This window comes from Pelophylax lessonae, assembly GCF_965119305.1.
Source record: "Pelophylax lessonae genome assembly, chromosome: 5".
Lineage (NCBI taxonomy): Eukaryota > Metazoa > Chordata > Amphibia > Anura > Ranidae > Pelophylax > Pelophylax lessonae.
The window spans coordinates 524,845,775-524,863,538 of record NC_138772.1 but is presented as its reverse complement, the minus strand read 5'-3'; the positions used below and the strand labels follow the sequence as shown (position 1 = coordinate 524,863,538).

The following is a 17,764-nucleotide window of genomic DNA, read 5'->3' as shown; positions in this document are numbered from 1 at the left end:
GGAATGTGTTTCCTGTCCCTGGGGGGAGGAGCCCTAAGGTCTCATGGGCTGTCCTGGAAGACGTTTGAGAAAAAAAAGTTTGCTTTTGTGATTTATTTTGTCCCTTAAAGTGGTAGTAAAGTCTTTTTTTCAACTTATACCTACTGGTAGTCTATAATAAGGCATACCTATAGGTTCAGTGAATATCTCCTTAACTAGCACTGTTTAGGAGATATTCGCACTGCGTGCAGCCGGTGACGTCACCGCCATTTGCTCTCTGAAGAGACAGCATACCTGTGCCTTTAGAGCTCCGTGCCACGGCTGTAACTCCTGTGCTCATGCGCAGGAGTGATGTCATCGCAGTCCGGCCAATCAGAAGGCTGAAGCACGCAAACCCGGAAGGAAGACTGGGTGAAAATACAAGCCCCATCAGCGGGGACATTGTGCCGCTGGAGGGCTTCATTCTAAGGTAAGAATTTCATAAGGTGCAAATGAGGGAGAGCAAACGTTCACCGAGAGAACATTCACCCAGTGTACATTCACACAGAGGGAAACATTTGCCCAGGAAAACCAAACATTCACCCAGAGTACATTGCAGATGGCAAGCATCTGCAATCACAATGAAGTTATCAGTATTGACCGGGTCCCCTGCTCATATCAGCACTGTGGAAGATCATAGTAAATTTGCTAATAAGATCATGTCAGTTTGAAAAAAAAAAAAAATCATGTGAATAAATGGCTAGCACTTTGACACTAAACCCAGAAATTAATAGGATGTAAAATATATCTGTGCTGCTGGTAGTCCATGTTTGGTAGTAATTACCTGGTGATCCTTCGTTTGACAATACTACTGCAGGTGAGCTATACTCAACATTGCCACTCTGCATTTGTTCCCAATTGGTTTAGTTTCATCCAATCCAAAAATCTCCCCTTTCCTCCACATGTAGCACTTCTGCAGGGCAGCTCAAGGATTGTGATAGACGGCAATGATAAACAGCCCAGCTCCACTATGAATAAAATAGTTGGAGCACTGGGAGTCCTCTCCCTCTCTCCTTCCACCCCTCCTTTTCTTTTAATCTAAATGTTATTACATAAAAAGCACATGAAATTAATGCTTATTTTTTATGAGTTTTGCTTGATAAGGGTTTACGTTCGGTTTTTTTTTTTTCCAGCCAATTATGTGACTGCCAGAGCTCCTCCCACTTTTTCAAGTGGACAAGCAATAAATAGTGGACGTTTGCTGTCCATCACAATCTTCCTGCCCAAGTAGGAATGGGACACCTAAAACCGTTTGCTTTTTTAAATTGGAAAGGTCACGAATGATACAAGTATTGCTTTCATGTTTAAACATGCCCAATACCATTTACATATTTTCCCTCAGTCACATGACTGCCAGAGCTCCTCCCACAGGGTCACAGCCTTACAGGAGAAATTAAATGATCATTTAACTGACATACAAATAAATGCCCTAAAGAAAAGTCTTTAGAAGCAAACATTCTACAATTAGCAATATATGGATCTAGATTTAAGGATTGCAATTGGGTTTAATGACCGAGGGATCCAAAGCTGTATTTATAAAAACAAGAAAATTAGATCTGTTAAATTTAAGACTGCCAATTAAAGAAAACCATCATGCATGTGGCCCAGTGCAACTATCTGACATACCTGGTCAACACCACTAGAATGGATGTAAAAACTGCCAATTCAGTGACCTCCACTTGCTTTTGTGTCTCAGCCCAAGAAGCTGTTCTCATGTATCAGGAACACAGGTGGTCAGCTGCCATTCTTTAATGTAAAGCGTTCTGATTGGATATGTCCAGGGGTCACCACCCTGCCTCTGTACTTCATCCAATTAGAGAATGCTTTGCATTCATTAAGAAAATGCAAAGCCTTCTCTAAAATGGCAGCTGGCCACCTGTGTTCACGATGCAGGAGAAGCTGCTTAGCCCACAACCCGGAAGTGGAGGTCACTGGAGTCCATGTCAGTCATTTCCAGCATCCTTGACAAGGTATGTCACCAACATGCTAATGCCTGGAATTATTCTTAAGTATAACCTGCCAAGAATTAATTTTGTGCAACCATTCTTCGGACAGCTCAGTCAGTTAGGTGGCCTGACTTTTCCACTTTTGCTAGGGTTCAAGCTTGAGTAGGTAATCTACAGCAAACCGAACCACCATCCCCAAACAGGGGAGGGGACCTTAACACTCCATATCCCCCCCCCCCCCCCATTATGCAGTTAGCATCTCTACCCTGGCACTTTACTCCTTGACAAAACTCAAAGGATTAACACCTGTTGGAAGGCGTCTTGGCACCATAGCATGGATTATGTAATCAGGGTGGTTCCAAAAACTCATACCTCCCATCATGTTCTTGTAAAGTCAACATTTGCCTCAAAAATCCATGGGGATTGTATTATGGGGACTAATCCGCTACAATAGTTCAAATTTTAAAAAATTCCAGGATTACAATAGCTTTTAGCGTTTTAATTCCCCCTTACATTTGATGCCTTGTATAAGCACAATGTTGTAAAGCAAAACCTTCACACAAAAATCCTTTTCAGGACACAAGACAGACCACTTACTGCTTGCTGTGCATTTTATTAAATAAAAGATTTACATAATTCAGTTTTTTTCACTGTATTAGCAGCTTAATCTGCTGCATTGCATTAAGAAAAAAAAAAAAAGTAAACACATTTAATTTCTCAGTTGACTGGGATGGGTTTCTGGGCCTGTCTTCTTGCCAAACTGCTTGCCTTCCTCTCCACAGATTTCACAACTCCCACAGCAACGGTTTGCTTCAAGTCCCGAGCTGCAAATCTCCCTGAAAACCAAATTGCATGCCATTACAATAGACCTACACATACACCAGAAACCTCCCATTGTAATACTTGTGTTTTTCTGGAGGTCAGTTCATGGCCACCTTTTTAAAAAGCATAAAGCCAATTCCCAGTTGGTGGTTGTGGCAGCACCATCTTATGATGGATCAGTAGAGAATGTTCGATCTTGATGTTCAGATGACCATCACAGAAGATGGTCTATGTGACCCCCATTCCTAGTTCCACAAAACTGAACAAACAACTTTTGGGTAATGCATCCTCAGCTTTAGGAGAGTCCCTCTCTTAGTAAAGGTTAAGAACCCAACTAGCCATTAAGAAATTTAATAATTAATAAAGTCCTCCATTCACTACTATTCTCTACCACCATCTACCCATAGCTGATGAATTGAATATGGGCATTGGGGGCAGAGAATGGGCATGTTTAGAGCACAGTGACAGTTACCTGTCACAGAAGGCCATGGCTCAGTATCAGTGCAGTAGAGGGAGTTTCCATATTCTTTAAAACCTGAACTCTCCTCTATGGATGAACCTGGAGAGACGATTTTGTCACTTCTGCCTTGAGAGCCATCATTCCCCGATTTACTTTGACCCCATACAAAGAAATTCAGGGTGCCACATCAGGCTCTAGTAGGTGCTTCTATACGCTTACAACTGGTGGAGTGTTCGCAGGGAAAGAGCTCAGCGAGGAAGGTAGAAGCTTCACAATACACAACTCCTAAAGCCCCGTACACACGTAGCGATCGTCGGCCGAACGATCGGCCGTCTTTTGTCCAGGGCTGTCCTGTCGGTTGAAAAGTGCAAAAAGACTGCACACTAATTTTGTCGGCCAACAACAGCCGACTGCAGAAGTGATGTCATGTGATGGTTAACTTTCCCTGTGTTTTCTTCTCCGAGCATGCCCAGTCTTGCAAATCTGCTGATTGTCGGCCGAATTCTGTACTGAGTGGCGAACAATCGGCCGTTCTGGTAACAGCCAACAAAAATTTTAATGCCTGCACGACAGATTCTGTTCGGCCGAAAATGCGCTGTCGGCAGCATCATACCAACAAGCCTACAATCGGCCGATCGGTCGGCAGCCGAATATTTGTGGCCGACAATCGGTATGTGTGTACGGGGCTTAAGAGTGAAAGTAGACAGTCTAGGCCGATTCCTCTTCACATGAGGGTTGGGTGATGTGTGGCTCCTGGGACTTTCCTTCCTCACCATTCCTGGGCTGTAATAGCCAGGGAAGCAGCCAACTGATCACGATCTGTGCTCAGTTGCTTTGAAGGGCAGGGGCAATATCAGGGGTCCAATTGTCCGGCACATAAGTAAACTGATTATACCACATGCAAGGCATTACAGACATCTGAGTTAGTAGCAATTCTAGGGCCCCAATTCAAGATCAACTCTAAACTGATCACCTGTAAAAGAACCACCTATGAACTTTGGTACTGTAGTTTACAGGTATCCTTTACATGACACTAGGGGGTTAATTCAGGTTTGTCAAAGCTTAATTGGACAAGCAGAAGTTAGAGCCGATTGGCTAACATGCACAGCTGCGCTAGATTTTTTGATTTACTAAAACTAGCGTGCAAATAGCTTTCTAGTTTACCAGAAAAATGTTCCATTACATTTGTGGAAACTAAATTTGCATCTTCTGACAATTTGCATTTTAGAAAGAGCTGCGCAAAATTGTGCGACTTGCAACAGCCACCATTTTATTCTCCAGGGCCCCTGCTTTTTGAAAATGTTGGGTGTTCTATGCAATTTGAGTAAAAAAAAAAAAAAAAAATGTAAAAACGTCAAAATTGTCCTAACAATTCATTTACTTTAAAGTTACCGCTTTGTCAAGCAGTTTATTTTGCCTTTATAATAGCCCCCCTAAAGACTGCAAAGCGGCACACAACTGGACTGCAATAGTAAGATATGTTTCAGTGCATATGCTAAAAGCAGGCTAGGCGTTTGTTCTGGACCTCACAGTGCAGGTGAAAAAATTATGAATAATCACAAATCCTTTGTAGTGTATTTAGCAGGTAATCCATTTTGTGTCAAATACTTTTCCTACACCAGTTGGCATAGTACAGAACTGAACTCACCTAGTGGAGGATAGTCATAAAATCTCTCCACACAGAATGGTTTGATGGGCTTCAGCTTCACAATTGCAGCATCTCCCGATCTCAGCATTGCTGGGTTATCTTCCAGTTTTTTGCCTGATCTACGGTCAATTTTCTCCTGCAACTCTGAAAACTGGCAGGTTGTGTGGGCTGTGTGGCAGTCTATTACTGGGGAGTAGCCAGCTTTAATATGACCAGGATGGTTGAGAATGATCACCTATAAGACAAAAAGTTAGGAAAGCTCAATGAACTAAATTACACAAAGACCAGAAAGTGGATTTGTGGGTTTCTATAATGGTTGGAAATGTTAACCATTTTGCAGTCTGTGTGCCATTGGCAAGATTCCCCTACACTTCCTGTCCCAGAGATGCATGGGCGTTGAAGAATCAAATCCTCCCAAATAGGTCACCATTCAGAGATGCTGAGCCTGCCATTTAATATACTTATGCCTCGTACACATGCAACGATTATCGGCTGACAGATCGTCCGACTTTTGTTGGTTGGAATGTGCCTAGACTGCACACGAATTTTCTCAGCCATTAAAAATCTACTTCAGAAGTGATGTCATGTTCTGGTTTACTTTCCGTGTGTTTTCTTCTGAGCATGCCCAGTCTTGCTCATCAGATTTGTCTTCAGAAATCTCTACTGACTGATGGAAAAAACGGCCAACAAAAATTTTATAGCCTGCACACCAGATTTTTTTTCGGCTGAAAAGTCGGAGTCGGTTGTCGGAAGCATCATACTAACAAGCTGAAAATCGGCAGATCGGACGTTGGCTGAAAATTCCCAGCCAATAACTGATGCGTGTGTACGGGGCCTTAGTGTGATGACAGTCCCAGGACAAAGCATGAAACTACCCAGCCAGGACAAACACTTGGCACGAGTTCTGTTCCTTCAAACTAAGATTAACATTTTGGCTACACACCCCATGTTAGGGGTGTCCTTGTCCATTCCAAAGTGTCTCCAAGAAAACCCCCCCCACCTTTTACCAGTGACCCTCACCACTCCCTGCTTTGTAAACTTGTTAAGACCATACTCTTATTCAGAACCAGTGGCCTTCATCCTTGTTACAGTGCTCCAGTGTTCTAGCCAATCTTTTGGCCCAGAACAGCCAATGACCAGGGAGTGGTGTCCCCATTTTAGCCAATGTAGGTTGCATAGAATCCTGGCAAGACATGTAGATGAAGAGGGGGATCTTTCCAGGTGGTCTTGCTTGAGATTTTACTTACCGCCCTGCCAAAACTTGCAATTCAACCCCACCTTCCTAATCGAAAATAAATATTTCCATGTTAAACACCAACTACTCCACAGTTCCTGCAGCTAAAATGATCAGTAAAGGCTTGTTTAAATTGTAGTGAACATAAGGTGCTACAACCCAATGGAAAAAAGGAGATCTTTCAGATCTGCCAGGTGCAGGAAGACCGTCACACTGCTGCAATTACAATAATGGAGAGATAACTCAGAGAACTCCTGGCTTGCTGTTAAAAATCTTCACAATTTATTGATTCTCCTTTTTATTGATTCTCCATAAAAAAGGACAATATTCAGACAGCAGATGTTAGCTTGTTTCAGCCTAGTTCACAACAAGGCTGAAACGTGCCAACATTTACAGTCTGGATATGGTGTCCTTTTTATGGAGAATCAATACATTTTGAAGATTAGGAGCAAGCCAGGAAATGTGGATTCGGTCTCCCATCTCCATGATAGTTTTGCCACTGTGCTGCATAAGCTCTTTGCATTCTTGGCTAACCAGCTTTTCCGAAATTTGGGATTTGCCAGTGCCTGCATGCCCCGGAGGGAATGAAGCCCCCTTTGTGATCACACTACATCCATGCCTCATGTCTCACATGGGTGTTGTACACAAACAGTTGTAGGGTACCAGGCACTGGTTAAAGTTTATTTTTGGGGGGGGGGGGCATACATTTTTCAGGAACTTAAGACTGCAGCATACCTGTGCTGTGAAGCTGGTGGCCTCAGTAGGTGGGTCACTCTTCGAGTTGCCAGCGACATTTCCGCGTTTCAGACTCTTCACAGCAATATTCTTCACATTGAATCCAATGTTGTACCCAGGGAAGGCAGTCTCCAGAGGCTGATGGTGCATCTCTATAGATTTCACTTCTGCAGTAAAGTTTGAGGGTGCAAATGAGATGGTCATCCCAGGCTTCAGGATCCCAGTCTCTATTTTGCCCACAGGAACCGTACCAATGCCTAGGAGGAGACAGAAGTGCAAGAGTTTGTGATCTACAAGCACTTAAGGGAAGCATGGGGGGGGGAGTAAAGGAACGTGCAGTTTTTTTTATACATCTCTTCAGTCATGATAGGTGATCTGCTGCCCATGTAATCCTCTCATACATACAAAGCTAACTGCTGATAAAAACCAAGCCACCTTTAGAAATGTTCAGTTATGAGAATCTGTTTTGTAGATTACCATTGCCAAGCTTGTTATGCTCGACACCGCTTATATTTTGCTCCCTATCCAGTTATGGACCTCCCACTGCATATATATACTGCAGTAGGGCAGCCCCAGAATGATCAGTGGGTCCCATCGGCCGCCGGACCCACTGATTGGCTCCTGCTGTGTCCCAATCACAGCGGGAGTGGCGCTTCAGCGGCGGGCGCATGGCCACAACATCTCCTCCTGCACAAAATTGCATTCATGTTGTGATTTTGTGCAGGAGGAGATGTTGTGGCCATGCACCCGCCACTGAAGCGCCACTCCCGCTGTGATTGGGACACAGCAGGAGCCAATCAGCGGGTCCGGTGACCGATGGGACCCACTGATCATTCAGAGAATGAGTGCAAGGCAAACCGATTTGCTGTCAGGGAGGAAAATAGATCTTGTGTTTCAGCCAAGCTGAAACATGGATCCTTTTCTTCTAGTGCATCCACTCCCCCCCCTCCACAGTTAGCACTCTTAACCCCTTTGTCACCCTCTTCCCTGCCAGTGTCATTGATAAAGTGCTTCTTTAGCACTGATCACTGTATTGGTGTCACTGGTCCCCGAAAAAGTTTCACTTCGTGTCAGATTTGTCCACTGCAATCACTTTTTATTGGCCCAAATTTAAGCAAAATTTTGATTTTTTAAATTTATTGGGTATGTTTTATAGTTAAAATATTGGGTTTTCAGAATTATGCTTTTGTTTATAGAGCAAAAAATAACTGCAGAGGTGATCAAATACCACCAAATCTATTTTCTTTGGGTACAGTGTTGCACAACTGCCCAATTGTCAATTAAGGCAACAGTGCCGTATTGCAAAACATGTCCTGTCAGGGAGAGGGGGGGGGGTAAAACCTCGGAGCTGAAGTGGATTTTTACAGTGTTTCTCCTCCCCCCCCCCCCCCCCCAGAGCAGATGAACCGTTCTCCCATTTCCTGCAACTCTGGGCACTGGTGATTTAGCCATCTGGGGGCCCTGTTTACATCACCACTTTCTAAATCACAGAAACAAATTTTAATAGAAAAATTAGTCAAAAATATTTAATATCCATATACGGAGATGCATGCTGATGTGACATTTTGCAATCGGTCCGTTTAATAACAGACCTGCTTTAGGGAGATCACGTCGCACACACTGCAAAGTGGCAATGAGGGACACAAACCCTCCCTCTCCTAGCAAAGAAATGCAATTGAATCGGCTACTCACAGGGTGCTTCCATGCAATGCTGGACCTTCCCATTGGACTGAGTGGGTAATTTCAGGATCCTGGGGGGGGGGGGGGGGGGGGCACACTTAATTTGCAAGTTTGATATGAACTTCTAAAACCACTCAACTACCCCAGACCCAAAACTGGATTTCACTTTTTAAACCGACTGATCCATTTGAAACAGGCACAAAGATGTATGGTGATTATATAGCTGTATATGAAGATTCAGTGTGACCATATGCACTGCGTTGCAATGAGAAAAGCAAATTGAATCTAAATATAAAATGGAACCATGAGGGTGCAGCTGCTGCTTGTATCCTAGATTTTGTGGCACAGCTAAAATTTATATTGCTGAATAGATCAATGTTATTGGGGCACCAATTGCCACTTAGTTATATGGATGTTATAGGGGCATGAATGCCCACTTGGGTGTTCTCATTTACCATTCAGTGAGATTTGTTAGTAAAGCATTGCAATTGGAGGGTGAAGACTCAGGTATTCAGTATACGATATGGGCCAAAGTTTGCAGATGTCTGTCCATCACACATCCCATTTCAAAACTATGGGCATTAATAAACTTGCCCCCTTTTCTGCAACCCTAGCAGCCTCCAAACACCTGGAAGACTTTCCATAAGATTGTAGGTCTGTGGGAATTTGTGCCCATGCAACCAAAAAACATTTGTGTGGTCAGATACCGAGGTTTGGTAAAGAGCTCTGGCTGGCAGTTATGCCAAAAAAGTGGTAGGGTTGAGGTCAGGGCTCACTGCAAGCCACTAGCTCATCACAAACCTCATTATGGAGCCGTTTTATACACAGTGGCAGTTAAAATGCAATATTGTCTAAATATTTGCAACACTGGGTAACCCTAAATTGATTTTTTTTAGGTGTTACATGCCTTTAGTCATAGTGTAGGTGTACTGTTTGAAATCCACCAACATTTGACCATACAAGGTGCCCCAGGTTTGGTGGGTTTCAGTTTCTGAATACTTTATGGCACAGCATTCACTATTTTTGTTACATATTTGTTCTTGATAGGAGCGTTCTACCTTCTGTTTTGCCACACTTCATATCTGCATAGTGATCTACATTGTGACTGTCCCCTAAATCTAAGGCAATGGTTGTGTGGTAGATGCCAATGATCCTACCCTGTGCCAAACCGTTTACACAACAAAGGTTTTGGTGCCCAAATTACAATGGGTCAGCCAGCAGCAACGCACCTTTGTGAATTTCTGCACCCAAATTAACATGAGCCAGTGTTAGCATGCAATAGCCATATGAAGAGCTTCCAGAGTTGTGGAAAGCTGAAGACTCTTTGGGGGCAGAGTATGAAGTAGTATCCAGGGATGCTGGATAAAAGACAAAGGCCTAAATGGTCAAAGCCTGGAGAATGTGAACCCATTAGTGATATATGGGCAGCCACTGCATTTGCTCAAGCTGGGCTCATATGGCACATGTCCAGGACAGTTTCCTTGAATGACATCTCACCTCCTATTTTATAGACATCCTGTAGGGGTAAGCGGAGTGGCTTGTTGGCTGGACGCACTGGGGGAACAAGGCAGTCTATGACCTCAAGCAAAGATTGGCCTTTCAAAAAGCTATCTTTTCGTTTCACCTTCCATCCTTTGAACCAGCCCATCTGAAAAAGAGATTTGGAATATAGCTACATGGCAAGACAAAGTAAAAAACATTTACGAGACTGAACTAAACATGCATTAGGCAGAGATAGCAGGACACCGATGGGAAAAACCTCACCCCCACCCCCCCCCCCACCACAAATAAAGGCTTCTGGCATTAGGCTTTGATAGGCCTACTTGCGTCCATAGGTAGATCGCACAGTTATTATTGCAGGTGTCTTATATGGTAGATCTTTACTACACAAAAAAGACTAAAGCCCCGTACACACGTACCGATGGTCGGCTTACAAATGTTCCTCTTTTCTCCCCGGGATGTCGGTGTCTGCTGAAAAGTGCAAAGACAGCACAAGGACAGCACAAGAATTTTGTCCGCCGACTGCAGAAGTGATGTCATGTAATGGTTAACTTTCCCTGTGTTTTCTATTTTCTGAGCATGCCCAGTCTTGCAAATCTGCGGTCTGTCGGCCGAATTGTGTACTGACAGGCGAACAATCGTCCGTTCTGGTGTCGGCATACAAATATTTTCATGTTTGCACGAAAGACTTTTGTCCGCGGATTGTGCGCAGACATCTGTCGGAGGCACCATACTAACACGCGTACAATCGGCAGATCCTTCGTCCACCGACGTTTGTATGCCGACCATCGGTACGTGTGTACGGGCCTTAAGTGGTAACAGAAGCCACTGGCATTTACCAAGATCATTAATGAGCACCTATATGCAGAGGGCACACCAAAGTAACCCTACACCGACTCTTCACCCTCCATTTTATCCCTAGTTACACACTTGAAATTCACATTACCTTCTGACTGGGAGTAGATATGTTATCTCCAGTCCACCCAGACACAGGGATAAATGGAATGGTGGCTGGGATGTAGCCAATCTTCTTGAGGTAGACCGTCACGTTCTTGACCACTTCATCAAACCTCTTTTGGCTGTACGGTGGGTCAGTCATGTCCATCTTGTTTACACAGACAATGAGCTGTTTAACACCCATGGTGTAGGCCAACAGAGCATGTTCTCTGGTTTGTCCATTCCTGGAAACGCCAGCTTCAAACTCACCAGTTGCAGCAGAAACCACCAGGACAGCCACGTCAGCCTGAAACCAAGCAAACCATTAATAGCTAAACCAATGAGGTGGCTGCATTAGTTCTCTTAAGCAGTTGCATCAAGGTACATTCTAGAACGAATGGGCTGCCAATGTGCCACAACGGATGAAAAAAACGCAAGTGACCCTTTTTTGCAATGGAAGGAAAAAGCAACAATGTATGGTGTGTAGGTGCACCCTACTATTCAGTGCCTTGGGGTGCCACTTAATGCACAAATGTTAACTGGTCCCCATTTTTGGATAGGTGGTGAGGGATTAGAGCTTCCAGTCAGATTTTACAGATTTTGGAGACATTTGACCTCGCTTATTGTCCTGGGGACCACCTTTTCACTAGATAAGTTCAGAAAATTTTGTAGGAAACTACAACTCCATCAGCTTTTTGTTCTCAGTTTACCCATTACAGATTGTCCCCCATCTGGTAAAACAAGTGAGGTGAAATCACTGGAGCCCTGCATAATTGCAAAAGCTGACAGGGGTTCAGGGTTCCATCCTTCCTCACTATCCAAGACTAGAAAGATTGACATTACACTTCGTGCTTGCTGTACAGTCACATGTGCATCACAAAAAGATAAAAATCAAGCATTTTTATGGCCTCTGGATGAGATTTTCAAGCATCAGAGCATTAATTCAGCCACAGTCCACTAGAACTGTCAGGGGACATTAAAGCTACAAACTAGAGGTTTGGTTCCAAAACTTCCACACAAAATTCCAGGTACTAGTTTTAAAATCAGGGAATAGGAGCAGTCTGATACTTGCATACAAGGCTGGGTTCACACCAATGAATTGCATTTTTTGCACAGGAATTGCATTGCAATCATGTGTGATTTGAGCCGATCATTTTGTAGCACTCAAAAAAAAAAAAAACGCACTGCATTCACATGAAAAAAAAAATGGGGCAGGCACCTTTTTGCAACTGGAATCCGATTGCATGGATTTTCATACCCATGTGATCTGATTCTAGTAAACACCAAGTTCTGCAAACTGCCCCCCTGGGGTGTCATTAACTTGACACCAACAGCAGATTGCTATGCTGTGTGGGAAAAGCAATTCCTGTTTGTGTCTCACATGGCAGTCGTACATGTTAAACGCAACATTTATATTTATAGGCAGAAAAACCAAGGCCTCTTTCACACGGCCGCTCCGGTTTTTTGCTCCGCTGCGGGACTTTTTTTTCACGGAGCGGACGACATTTGTGTCGTCCGCTCCGTATGTCCGCATATCATCCCATCCGTTTGCGGATGATATACGGACATAATGTAAGTCTATGGGCATTGCGGATGTCACCGCTGACATCCGATTTTCCTTCCTTTCCGTTTTTTGAATGGAGGAAAAATAGGGTTCTGTTCTGTTCTAAAAAAACGGAACAGAACTGAAGGAAGAAAATCGGATGTCAGCGGATGGTATTCCGCTGACATCCGCAATGCCATTGACTTACATTATGTCCGTAAATCATCCGCAAAAAAATAGGATGATTTGCGGATGATTAGTGTGTTTTGATTGGGAGCTTTTTGGCAAAAACACGTGTACAAAAACAGAGTTTTTTTCTGCTGGCGGAAATGGCATTTTAAATCCCACCAAGCATGAGCCTTAATCATTGAAAAGTCTGGCTAGCTCTAAAGTGCAAGCATGCCATATACACAAGGACCAAGGAGTATAACCCTGGACCCCCAAAGCCTTGTTGCCATAAACGCCATTGGAAACCACAAACCTGGGATGTGCCAGTGATCATATTTTTAATGAAGTCCCTGTGTCCAGGAGCATCAATGATGGTGATTGTATATCTGTTCGTTTGGAATTTCCAAAGGGAGATGTCAATGGTGATTCCACGCTCCCGCTCCACCTTCAGCTTATCCAGGATCCATGCAAATTTGAACGAGCTCTTGCCAATCTAGAATAGATTTTTTGAAGGTCATTACAAGAAAATAAAAGCACACACCTACCATCACTCCTGCTACATTTAGGAACCTATATTCTAAAGTACACAACCCCACTTTCTCAGATACAATGTTGAGCACATGGTGACAAGAATAGAAATAGCTGGGAACTCTTCCCTTTGGTAAAACTAGTCCTGGTGATAACCAGGGATTGCCTCACTTTGGAGTTTGGAGGGATTTCCACTCACTTCCAGTTTTGAAAACAGAACAAGTGAAAGGAAATCTCTCCAATAGGAAATATATGGCAAAAAAAAAAAAAAAAAATCCAACAGGGTGTATAACCCTCTAACGCTACCAAAAAAGTGGGAAAAAAAATGCTTGAGGATCCTAACGAAACCAACAAAGGTATGCCTAGATACACACTTTAAAGAACTAGACAGTGGTTAGAAGTAAATATAAAACTCATTACAAAAGGCACTGGGTCTTGTATTATCCTCAGGCAGATTAAAAGGGTTTTACTAAAACTGGAGCACACGGAATCTGGTGCCGCTGTGCATGATAGCCAATCAGCTGTTAAAATTAAGCTTACACAAAAAAAAAAAAAAAGCCTGGAAGCGGATTGGCTTCTATGCAGAGCCTCACCACATTTTGCACCCTCCAGTTTCGGTAAACTTCCCCCATTATGTCCAGTTAAAAGCACTTCCACAGACAAGCCTGCAGTTTTAAAACTGAAGATGCTTTCATAGACCCAATGGTTTGCTTTAGGGTCTTCAGAGGGCAGTCTAATATCTGCTGCATATATCAAGTGAGAGCCCATTTAAAACACAGACCTGATAGGAGAAAGTAGCAGATCCCAGAAATCGGTCACTAGTTCCCAAGCAATTTAAACACCCTCAAACCAGAGCACAAATAACCCATATTCCTTCTTACCTGGCCAGCAGCAGCTTCCAGCTTCTCCAGGGATCTGGGATCAAACCCACCACACTTGTAGATGAGATGACCGGTGGTGGTGGATTTCCCAGAGTCTACATGGCCAATGATGACAATGTTCATATGGGTCTTTCCCTTGTCAGACATCTTCTCTGCTTCTCGCTACAACCTCACAATAAACTCCTTCTCTCGATTGTGGGGCTAAGTGCTGAATACCTGGAGGGCTTATAAAGTATCAGCTGCTGATAATTGGGGAGTAAAGATACCAGCTGAGACCTCCTGGTCTGGGGAAGACCCAGGTTACTATGATTATCAAAATGATGAATATATGTTAACCCATTCAGTACGGACAGGGAAAAGTGTGCTGAAGACTTTGCACTGATGGACATGTGCTTGGCGACTCAACGCTTTTCCTATGGGGCAACTGCTGGGTGAGGGATGGAAGTCAATGGGCCTGCGGCATCCGGCATGAGAAATACATTGCAGGAAAGGCGGTGCAAGGCTAAAGCTGGATACACACTATCCATCCTTTGTGGTTAGATTTCCTTCAGATTTACCTTTTCTATGTAGTACAAGGGCCTGCCTGATTGCATACAAATTAAAGTGTTTAGGTTTGACCTCATATTATATGGTTTTGGTAAGACTAATGCCCCGTACACACGTTCAGATAATCGAACGACTTATCGTTCGCATTTTGTTGCATGATACTAACATCAAATTCAACAATGCGTACAAACCGTATGATTTTTGTCGTACGATTCTGGAAAAGCTTCCTGGTTGCGTAGCTACGTATTAGATAGTGCAAAACAAAAACAATGGCAGACAGGCTTTTTCCGTGCTATTTTAGTGTTTTTGAGCATGCACGGTCTTTGTCGATCGATTTTTAGCGGACGCATACTGTACTGATGAAACGATTGTCGTTCGCGAGGCTGTCGTAAGACAGAAGTTTTCCTGTTTGTCCCTTTGGATTTTGTTGGACGAACTGTCGTGATCGGCTGTCGAAAGCTGTGTACTAACGATCAGATTATCGTGCGATCAGGTCGAAAGCGAGTTTTGTCGTACGATTATCGGAACGTGTGTACGGGGCATAAAGGAAAAATCTTATAGTGTGTATGGCCCATAAGGTTTTCTAACTGTTAATATGTATTCAGTCCTTGTTCGTACCTCATGTGAAAAGAGGAAACCCATTATTGTCTATGAGGCCCATTCACACCTATGTACTTTGCTTCCTGGGAAAAGGTGCAGGAGCTTTTTTTGGTGCAACTATAGATTTCAATGGGAGCACCTAAAAAATAAAACTAAACTGTATAAAAAAATGCGGATGAAGAAGTGTGAACCTAAACTTTATTCATATTCTCATTATGTTTTTTCACCACTAAAGTTAGAGAAGCTCTGGATGGGCATAAAGAACTGAGCGCACCTTGTAAAAGCTTTAGGAATGAAGCCTCGGACTTGTTCACACATAGTGCTTTACGGTAATGCACGCAATAACACTGGCTTTATCGCAGCAACACATTGTCTGCAAAGGCACCTCAATGCACATACACAATACACCGGCACTACAGTGCTACACAACCCAAGATGTGCTGCAGGAACAATTTCTTCTGTGTTGGAGTCCAACCAAACTGAATGGAATGTACTGATGCCATATAATGTGAATGGGCCCCTATGGGTAATGTCTGCCCTCTGCTGAGCTGCATTACCACAGCATAGAGATCAACAGTCACATATGCTGCATGTGTCTCACTGGCACACTGGGATACCCGGGCCCCCCATCCAAGTACTGGTTTCCAACAAGGAGAGAATTAACCACTTGAAGACCGGAAGGATTTGCCCCCTTAATGACCGGGCCCTAATTTGCGATTCGGCACTGCGTTACTTTAACGGACAATTGCGCGGTCATGCAACGCTGTACCCAAATAAAATTTTACGTCCTTTCTTTCCCACGAAAAGAGCTTTCTTTTGCTGGTATTTGATCACCTGTGCAGTTTTTATTTTTTGCACTATAAACAAAAAAAGAGCGACAATTCTGAAAAAAAAAAACAATATTTTTCACATTCTGCTATATAACATTCTCAAAAAAAAATATTTGAAAATCAAATTTTTTTAACATTTTAGGCCAATTTGTTTTCTGCTACATATTTTTGGTAAAAAAAATTGCAATAAGCATATTTTGATTGGTTTGCGCCAAAGTTATCGCGTTTACTAACTACGGGAAAGATTTATGTCATTTTTATTGTTTTTGGGGGTTTTTTTATTAGTAATGGCGGCGATCTGCGATTTTTTTTTTTTTTTTGCGGGACTGCGACATTGCGGCGGACAGATCGGACCCCTAACTGACATTTTTGACACTTTTGGGGGGACCAGTGACATTACTACAGTAATCAGTGCTAAAAATATGTACTGTTACTGTACTAATGCCATTGGCAGGGAAGGGGTTAACACTGTTGGTGATCAAGGGGTTAAATGTATGCCTCATGCTTACTGACGTGTGTGTGTGTTGGGGGGGGGGGGAGGAGGGGGTTCTGTGACACAGACAGAGATCGCAGGTTCAGCTATACTGAATCCTGTGATCTCCTCCTGTCTGTCACTGAGAAGACCCGCCTGCTTTGTTTACATAAGCAGGCGGGTCTTCTCACCGTTTCCACGATGATCGGTGGAGGGAGGCGGCAATTGCGGCCTCTCCTTCCCCGACCCGACTCCCGCTGTGTCTAAACACGCTGCCGGAATCACATGAACCCTCAGCGACGTCGCTGGACTCAGGAGAGCCGCACTGCCGCAGTAGGATTACTGCAGTCGGCAAGTGGTTAAGGCTGGCCATACATTTTGCAATTTTCTAGTACAATGTTTCCTTTAGATTTACCAATACCATGTAATATGAGGTCAAACCTAACCATTTTCAATTTATATACAATCAGGCAGGCAAAAAATGTGTATAATGTGTGGTCAGCTTTACACTGATGTGTGCACCTTAAATTCCAGAGCTCGCAACATGACACTGTTTTTAAGGGTTAATTCCCACCAGTGCATTCATATGCATTTTAGCGCAGGGTTGACTTGCGTTGCATTAATATGCAACATGTATAAAATGCAGGTTAACGCAAGTAAAGAAAAAAGTCTTTTTTTTAACTTGTACCTACTGGTAAGTCTATAATAAGGCATACCTATAGGTACAGTGAATATCTCCTTAACTAGCACTGTTTAGGAGATATTCACACTGAGTGCAGCCGGTGACGTCACCGCCGTTTGTCCTCTGAGACAGCATACCCGTGCCTTTAGAGCTCCGTGCCGCGGCTGTAACTCCCGTGCCCATGCGCAGGAGTGATGTCATCGCAGCTCGGCCAATCAGAAGGCTGAAGCACGCAAACCTGGAAGGAAGACTGGGTGAAAATAGAAGTCCTATCAGCGGTGACATTGTGCCGCTGGAGGGCTTCATCCTAAGGAAAGTATTTCATAAGGTGCAAATGACCGAGAGAGAACATTCACACAGTGTAAATTCACTCACAGAGGGAAACATTCGCCCAGGGAGAGCAAACATTCACCCAGAGTACGTTCACCCAAATAATCCTGACATTCATCAAGAGAGTAGATTCACCCACAGAATGCTGACATTCATCCAGAGAGAACATTCACCCAGTGTACATTAGCTCAAAGAGGGAAACATT

General features: G+C 43.5%; 1 protein-coding gene across 1 annotated transcript; it reads right to left on the bottom strand.

Annotated features, from left to right (window-relative positions):
- Window positions 1–2,681: 2,681 nt before the first annotated feature.
- LOC309556885 (elongation factor 1-alpha) lies at window positions 2,682–14,246 on the bottom strand (the record flags this gene model as incomplete). Its single annotated transcript, XM_082259418.1, has 7 exons — window positions 2,682–2,800; window positions 4,895–5,129; window positions 6,864–7,120; window positions 10,041–10,191; window positions 10,990–11,286; window positions 13,004–13,183; window positions 14,100–14,246. 7 exons carry the CDS (start codon window positions 14,244–14,246, stop codon window positions 2,682–2,684), a joined length of 1,386 nt encoding a protein of 461 aa, XP_082115544.1.
- Window positions 14,247–17,764: the final 3,518 nt, after the last annotated feature.